The sequence below is a fragment of the Elephantulus edwardii genome, unplaced genomic scaffold (assembly GCF_000299155.1).
Source record: "Elephantulus edwardii isolate Elephantulus edwardi_28Jun2011 unplaced genomic scaffold, EleEdw1.0 scaffold00261, whole genome shotgun sequence".
NCBI classification, from domain to species: Eukaryota; Metazoa; Chordata; class Mammalia; order Macroscelidea; family Macroscelididae; genus Elephantulus; species Elephantulus edwardii.
Window position 1 is genome coordinate 2,217,656 of NW_006400011.1, and position 9,106 is coordinate 2,226,761.

Below are 9,106 nucleotides of genomic sequence, written 5' to 3' on the forward strand. Positions count from 1 at the left end.
AGAGAAAATTCTCAAGTTAGACTACTTAGGTTTGATTCTTTTTTTTTTTTTCTTAGGTTTGATTCTTAACTTTATCATTTACTAAAATAAGCCCTTGGTCAGGACATTTCATTCTCTGGGCCTCAATTTTCTTATCTTTGAAAGTGAACTCTGTGTATGTAATCATTAAAAAAAAAATACACACTAGAGTGCCTCTCACGGAGTAGACCTTAAGGATACTACAGCTGTAACTAGTCATACAAGTTTCTTTTTAAGACAGAGAAAGAGGATGATATGATGTTACTTGCCATTGAGATTAAATCAACTCTCAGGTGACCCTCCAGTAGGTTTTCTGAGACTATAAATTGCTCTGGAGGAAACATCTTCTCTTTCTCCCATGGAGCCACTGGTGGACTTGAACCTCCAGAAAAGCACCACCTTTAGGTTATCAGCACAACTCCCTATAAACAAGGTCATCAGAATTTATTTTCCCAACAATACGCTGACGTCAAAGAGCGTTTTAAAAGTTCGCCCATGCATTCACCTACACATTCCTGCACGTTCCTAAAGGACCAATCCATTCGCATCTACCAATACAGGAAAAGCCCCACTGGTCAATAGTTTCATAACGTAAAAAGATCATTGATTTTTCTTAATAACAGCTTCTCTCTAACTTGACCTTGCAAACAGAAAGAACGTAGGGTAACTGAGCAGTCCTAACAAAGGACAGTTCTCCTTCCTAACATCAGGGTGCTTGATTTCTGCTCTTGCTTTGAAAGGTGCAGAGTAAAGACAGCCCCTTTCCGGTGGATCCCAGGTAGCTTGTCAGAGACAAAGATGGAAAGACTGCATTGGTACATCCTCCTCTTTTCAAATTCTTCCCATTTAGGTCTAAGGGTAACATTTTGCCTATATGAGACTCCCTTAATATCATCTACTTAAGTCTTCTTTATCCCCAAATCTGGAGTTTATGAATTCACATCACATTACTCTGTTTGCCTTGCTTTCCACTACCTACTCTGTGTTGAGGGGAACTCAAGTGGTATAATTCATAGAGAAGTGATCTGCTGACTTAAAGGCTGTGCAGCTCTAGCAGTTGTAATCCACCGGTTGAGCTACCCCACAGGAGAAAGATGGGCAATCTCTTCTGGTGCAATTTATGGCCTCAGAAACCCACTGGAGGGGTAGCTAGGTGCCAACTTTAACTCTATAGCAATGATCCACTCAGCTCTGTTGTGTATGTTGGTGGTGATGGTGAAGCTAACAGAATTTTTAATGGATAAATAATGGAGACAACTCAAACAACAATATATGGGAAACCTTCCCTTTTCAGAAATCTACACCAACACCTATGCTGGCGGAGGCATAGCTGAAGGTGGTGTATCAGGCGTGGAGCTCAACACAGGTGTTGGAACAGCTGCTGGCCTCGTGGCAGGAAGCGCAACTGGAGCAACGCGGAGGAGAAGTTCAACGATCGGCACCCTGCGGGAATATGCCGAGTCCGGCGTGAACATGGCTTTCTTAGACAGCTATTTCTCTGAGGTAATTCCTCACACACAATTGTACATAGTCTTGAGTCTGTAAAATAATAATCATAACCATAATCCTTTTGTGCGGTGAGACACAATGGGAAAGCTTTAGCTCATGGGGGTTAAACCATGCCGTGCTCTCGGACAGGTTTTAATTGTTTTGGGTCAAACATTCTTTTAGTGGTGTAGCCCTGGTCTGTCCATTTGCTTTACAGAGGGAACTCATGGTTGCTGTGATGCTAAACACTGCGACACTGATGTGTCAAATGAGATCATGATTACCCATGGTGGACTGTGTTTGATGGAGCTCCCCAATTAAAACAAGCTTGGAAGCAGGAATGGCAGCCACTTCTGAAATAGCTTGCCTCCAGAAACCTTATGAACTTGGACAAACAATGAAAGTTATACAAGTGTTCAGGTCTTTCTTCATAGGGTCGCTATGAGTCATCTACGACTCGACAGCACTTAACAACACAACAATAATAATATTAAACTTATTTTCAAATATATTGTTATTCTTCATTCTATCTAAATCCTGAATTTAAACAAATGCCTCATTACTCTTTGTTGTTATTGTTGTTGTGTGCTTTAGATTCAGAACTGGCCCATAGCTGACCTTCCAGGGGGTTTTTAGAGGCAGAACACTGTGCAAAGTAGCTCGTGGATTCCAACCATCTGCCTTTAGGATTGCAGCACAGCTTCTTGCCAGTAAGCCACCAGAGCTCCTGCCCTTCCCCTTAAAATATGTTAAGCTGATTCGCTGTAGCTCCCTTCACTATACCCACTATGTCCACTTCTAGACAACTGATATGTGGAAATAAAGAGACACAGAGAAATAAGAAGTGAAAGAGAAAAGAAGGAGAGAAAGTCAGAGTTTTTACTGTAAAACCAGGCAGAAATATACATTCAGTTTCTACAATTAATGAGTTTAATGGAGTGTGATTCAACAAAATTTCTCATCTCAAATTCTTTTTTAAAAAAAACAACAAACCACAACATCAGCAACCAACCAGTAGCACTAAAACACTTATTTTCTTGGGATGGAGGTGAGTGCATATGCAGGATTTTTAGTTCCTTTAAAAAAAATCAAGAGTTCTAGTGGGCTGGTAATCAAAAGATCACTTGTTCAAATTCACCAGCTACTCCGTGGGAGAAACATGAAGCATTCCGCTTCCACAAAGATTTACAATACCAGGAACCCTATGAAGTAGTTCAACTTTGTCCTGTAGTCTCAATATAAGCAGGAATTGACTTGATGGCAATAAAGTTTTTGTTGGGGGTTTATTCACAAAATTAACTTAATATTATTTCCATCACTATCACCTCAGAAGCAGTAACTCAAATAGAATTCCTTGTAAGCAAGTCTGGGGATCAGACAAGCCATAAATTTAACTGTGCATGTTGACATAGGTATTTCTAATACTTAGACATACTTCTGCATATATGCTTTCATCAAATCTCTCTTCTTAAGGAAAAAAAATAGCTTTTTAATACATGTTAATATTTTTAATGTATGTTGAAGTATGTTCTCTGAATATTACAGTATCAGAAGCAGAGACTATTAAAAAAAAAAAAACAACTAAAAAATGTGTCAGATAAAAATCTGAGGGAGCTCTGGTGGCCTAGTGGCAAGAAGCTGCACTGCAATCCCAGAGGCACGCAGTTCAAATCCACCAGATGCTCTGCTGGAAAAGGAAGGATAATCTCCTCCTGTACTAGTCAGATCCAATTTGACAGTATATGTATACAAAATAACAAAATAAAATAAAAATTTTTTAAAAATCTGAGCAAAGTGTAGAAATTATCATTGATTTGTTTTCAAATAAGAGTCATTCTCATTTCCCAAAAAACCCATTTACCATTAATACAAGTAATCTACTCATGGTAGCAACAGTCAAGCAACCAAAAGGTATATTGGATTGGGAACATCTATTGTAAAAGGTCTTATTAGAGTGCTAAAGAGCAATGATGCCAGTTTAACGACTATGGTGCATTTGACCTACGCCAGGATATTTTCACTTGGCTCATATGTATGGGGATATTTGAACAATGAATAAGGAAGGCCAAAGAAGAATTGACATCCTTTAATTGTGGTGTTGGGGAAAGACTGTCAAATATACCCTGAACTGCCAAAAGAACAAACAAATCTGTCATGGAGAAAGTGCAAATAGAGGCAAGGATTGTCAAACTTTGTCTCATATACTTGAGGCATGTTTTCAAGAGAGGTTAGTCCTTGGAAAAAGACATCAGGCTGAGAAAATGTTGATTCTGTTAAGGAGAGGAAGACTTTCAATGAGATGGACTGGCACAGTGATTGTAACAGTGGATTTGAGCATTGTGAAAATCATGAGGATATCCCAGAATAGGGCAAGGTATTGAGCTGGTGTTCACAGAGCGACGATAAATCATAGTAGACTGGACAGCAACTAACAACAATCTAAAAAATGTCCCATAATTTAGAAAACAAATACTATTTTTCTCCCAGTGCATACCATAAAATCTTAAAGCAAAAGTCTCTAGTTGGTTCATTCTTCTCCAACTACTTTAAAGTTAAAATCAAACTTCTAATCATCTATTTTTTTCTAATTCTAGAAAGCATATGCTTTTGCTGATGAAGATGAAGGTCGACCAGCAAATGACTGCTTGCTTATTTATGATCATGAAGGAGTGGGTTCTCCTGTGGGCTCCATTGGTTGTTGTAGTTGGATTGTGGACGACTTAGATGAGAGTTGCATGGAAACTTTAGATCCAAAATTTAGGACTCTTGCTGAAATCTGCTTAGACACAGAAATTGAGCCGTTTCCTTCACAACAAGCCTGTATTCCTATCAGTACAGATCTCCCTTTGCTTGGACCTAACTATTTTGTTAATGAATCTTCAGGAATGACTCTCTCAGAGGCTGAATTCCAGGAAGAAATAGCAATGCCTGAGCCCATCCTTCCTGGGGATATTATAGTGACTGAGACTTACACCACTGGGGATCCATGTGCCCATCCGACCACAATTGTCTTTGATCCACAGCTGGCACCCAATGTTGTTGTAACTGAAACAGTAATGGCACCTGTTTATGATGTTCAAGGAAATATTTGTGTACCTGCTGAGTTAGCCAACACACATAACATAATCTATACTGAGAGAGTGCTGTCTAGTCCTAGTATTCCTGGTATGAGTAGTAGTAGCATGGTTGATGGTTGTATGGGATCCATGATAAGTGGCAATATTCTTGTAGGGCCTGAAATTCAAGTGGCACAAATGGTGAGTCCAGATATTCACATTAGCCAGACCTCTAGCTCCACATCCCCAATCACATCTCGACACAGGGTAACACAATATAGCAACATACATTACTCCCAACAGTAAATGCTTTATGTTCACTATGCTATATTTAATCTTGTGCCTGATAAACACCAATATATCCATCAAAGATATATGGCTGTGCTACATAACACATGGTAACAGCCAAAAAAAATTCAAACACTTTATGTTCCATGCTGCTCTTTCAATGCCTTTTTGGAAAATTAATGTGGCTATAAATTTTAGAACTCTTTAATTCTTTCTAATTTTAAGTCATGGGCCAAGAATTGTAAAGAAGATATGTAGTTTGACACTATATCCAATAACACACACTGCATAGTGGATTTTGAAATCCAAAGAACCAGGCAGGTAAATAATTATGATATTGCAATAGAAGATTTATAAAAAACTATTGTCTTTATTTACTAGTCATATACACCACTGCAAAGGCATTGAAATGTTTGAAATATATGAAAATATTTGCATTGAAAAGACAGATAAAACATTCATTTCTAATGGGGATGTGAAAAGGAATATGGAATGTCTATCAACAGAGATGCAAAGACAATGACCTATTTAAAAGTCTCTCAAGATATACAATATTTAGGGAAAAGTTTTCACCAACTGAATGCTTCACTAGAAACTATTCATCCAAAGTAATATATATTATATATATGTACATATGCATACAACTCAATATGGATGAATTTTGGTTGCACTTTATTGATTTATAGCGTTAACTGTAAGGTAATATAGAACAGAAAAAGAATGTATAACAACTGTATTGCAGAAAACAGTTGTTGGGAGACGTATCAGAGTTTATGTCCTTTGAAGGGGATTTTCTCCTTCACTCTTGAGGTAAAAAGTTGCACTGAGGCACCAGAGGCACGTGATTCAAATCTCCCAGCTGCTTTGCAGGAGAAAGATGTGTGATCTTCTCTCATGTGATTTACTGCCTCAGAAAACTCGCTGGAGGGTTAGCTATGAGTAGATTACAACTTAATGACACATAAAAACAACTTGTTAACTATATCAGAAGTATATATGAAACATAGTTTAATCAGTTTAACTGATACGAGTCCCAGAGCTTTCATTAAGCAACCAAATTTTCCTCAGAACCTACTGGGGATGTATTGATATTCAACAAATATTTCCTTAGATGCTTTTGTGTTGAGTGCTGATCTTTACTCTGAATATTTAACTGAAGAAGACACAAGTGATTCCTGCCTTCACCGGCCTTCTAATTCTTTTCTGTACTTGAAATTGGATTTTGGGGATATGGTTTCAAGTTCCTACCAGGAAAAAAAATCAACATGCTATTTCACTCTTTTACTAAGTTATATTTTTCTTCCTAAAATTACTACTTATGTTGAATGAATGAAATGGAAACATGTATATCAATTGCTTATTTTTAGTATGCACAAAGCTGGCTTGAAAGAAACACGTTCTGTCAAGATAGTTGTATTTATTTCTGTAAAATATGTAAACTGTATTAAAAGGCATTTGTGACCAGTAGGACAATGTAAATGAGTTAACATTTTCAGGCTTATTTCTCTTGGAAGGCAATAATTGTGATGCTTCTTGGTTGGTTTCTTGTTGTTCTTTTATGAATAAAACTCAGAATTTGAGACATCTCAACCACTTGCCCAAGTCTCTCATATTACAGATAAGAAACCTCGAAATAGAGGTTAGATGATAGCAGTCAACTAGCTGTGGTACAAAAGCTTGTGCTCATTAATTTAGATCAATTCAGAGCAAGCTCAGAGTTCCATTGTTCACATGGCCAGTGCACTTTTCAATTTGCTAAACTTCACCAGACATTGAAAGGATACGGTTTCCCCCATGAATCTCTGCTGCTTCCCAAATGAACTAAAAAATACCTCTCAAAAAAGGTAGCTTTTGTGAAATTTAAAGAAGAGACTATGGAGTCCTTGGGCGCTGCCCTGGTTAAGGGAGAACCTTCTAAATAAAATGTAGGTAGATCAAATTTATCCAGAGGTGTCTTTCAACAGTAGGTGGTTATTTACATGTTTTTCAGTCTTCTTTAAATTATGCTCACTGCTTACTCTTACAGGAGTTCTGGTGGCCTAGAAGACAGGGAGGTTTTCTGCTAACCTAAAGGCCACGCCTTGGGCAATTTGAATCCCCCGGTGGCTCCTTGGGGCAGGACTGAATAAACAAGGAACTCATGAAATGCTATGCTAGGTGGATGACCCGAGAGGACATTATGCTGAGTGAAATATCTCAGTCACAAAAGGACAAATACTGCATAGAGCCACTATTGTAAAACAGGCTGTAAAACAGTGGCTGTAAAACAGCCACTAATGTAAAACATTGTAAAATGTAATGACATTGTGATTGAGGGAAGAAAGAAAAGAAGGGGAAGAATTATGTATACTGCATTACAACAGATGAGGGAGAGAACTGTTTAAAAGGGATATATGATTAGGCGTTATTGTTATGACAGGAGTCCAGAATGATGGCTGCACAGTGCAGTCGACTTGGGGGGAGGGATTGCATAGCAATGAAAAAGTTTTTCTTTTACTTATCAAGCAGAAAAGTAAACTAGGGGAGAGAGGGTAGGAAGGGAGAAAAGTGCAACAATGAATGACTGGAAACCCTAGGTCTCTGTAAACTTTCATTAAAATTAATTTTAAACAAAGATTTTTAAAAGTGGACATTCTCCTCCTATGCAATTTACAACCCGGGAAACGTGTTCAAGGGTCAACTGTGAGTCCTACTCAAAGGCAATAATTTGATAGAGAGCTAGCTGTTGTAATTTTAATAACTAAGACACTGCTGTATTTCACTGTTCTCTAATTCTCAAGAAGAATTACTGAGGAGTATTCAGAGTCACAGTCAGCCCATAGCATCTTGCATGCATTTGATTCTTCAGCGTATCCTGGTAAATTTATTTCTGTCTTGAAGAGTACATTTTACTAGACCAATAATTCTAAGAATTAAAGAAGTGAAAGTAATTACCTATAAATTTAAAAATCTGAAAATCCAGTACAATTTGAGATATGAAAATGGCATTAAATGGGAATCCCATAACTCTTGATTGTGCTCATGTGAAACTTATACCTACACCATGAAGCTTTCGTATAAGCAGAGCCAGGGAAACTGCATGGTTCAAAATAAAAAAAGGAGTGAAGTGTGTCAAGGATGTATCCTTTCCCCATACTTTTTGAATCTATATGCGGAACAGATCATCCAAGAGGCTGGACTCTATGAAGAAGAACATGGCATCAGGATTAAAGGAAGACTCATCAACAACCTGGAGGATACAGATGATACAACTTTGCTCAACGAAACTGAAGAGGACGTGAAGAGTTTGCTGCAGAAAGTCAGACTACAATCTTCAATGTGGATTACATCTCGACATCAAGAAAACAAAGGTTCTCACCACCCTGGCAATTGGCAACATCATGATAGATGGATAAAATATTGAAGTTGTTAACAATTTCATCTTGCTTAGATCTTCAATCAACATTCTTGGTATTAACAGTCACGAAATCAAAAAACAAGTGTCTTTAGGAGAGTCTGCTGTCAGGGACCTCTCCAGAATGCTGAAGAGCAACAGCGTCAACCTAGACACTAAGGTGCACCTGGTACAGGCTATGGTCTTCTCTTTTGCTGGCTAGGCATCTGAGAGCTGGACAATGACTAAGGATGACAGAGGAATTGATATTTTTGTGCTGTGGTGCTGAAGAAGTGTATTGAACATATACAGACTGCCAAGAGAATAAATCAGTGTGTCCTGGAGAGAGTGAGACCAGTTTGCTTCTTGGAGGCAAATATTTTTAAGCTCTGTCTCACATACTTTGGGCATGTTGCCAGAAGGGACTAGTCCTTGCAGAAGGACATCATGCTTGGAGGGATGGAGAATCAGTGCAGGAGAGAAAGACTCCACATGAGAAGGATTGACCAGTAACTGGAGTAGTGGAGGGAGGTGTGTCAGAGACAATGAGAAAGGATAGAGCAGGGTTCAGGGATATTGTTCTTAGGGTCACTATGAGATGTGGCTGACTCGATGGCACCTAACAACAACAACAACAACTAAGATTCAAGCTAGTAGATGTAATAGTCTCAAAAATTGTGAGAAGGGTAAGAACATGTTTCTGTACTCTTTCAGTTTTAGCTCTGTATTACTATACAAAAGACTTAAAAAGGAATTCTACCTCTATTCTATTTCTTCCTTCATAGTATCTTAGCAACAAGATCAGGGTCATTTCATTGTCTCTCTCAGTATTATCAATGAAAATGAACTTTTCCATCAGTGTCAAGAGACTTAACTGACATAT

General features: G+C 38.2%; 1 protein-coding gene across 1 annotated transcript in view; it reads left to right on the forward strand.

The window, feature by feature from the left end:
* DSG4 (desmoglein 4) overlaps nucleotides 1-4,868 on the forward strand; it is a 58,684-nt gene extending 53,816 nt beyond the window's left edge. Inside the window, exons 15-16 of the mRNA XM_006899564.1 lie at nucleotides 1,313-1,521; nucleotides 4,101-4,868. Coding sequence (XP_006899626.1) covers nucleotides 1,313-1,521; nucleotides 4,101-4,868 — 977 coding nt within the window. The remainder of the gene's footprint in view (nucleotides 1-1,312; nucleotides 1,522-4,100) is intronic.
* The last annotated feature ends 4,238 nt before the right edge of the window (nucleotides 4,869-9,106 follow it).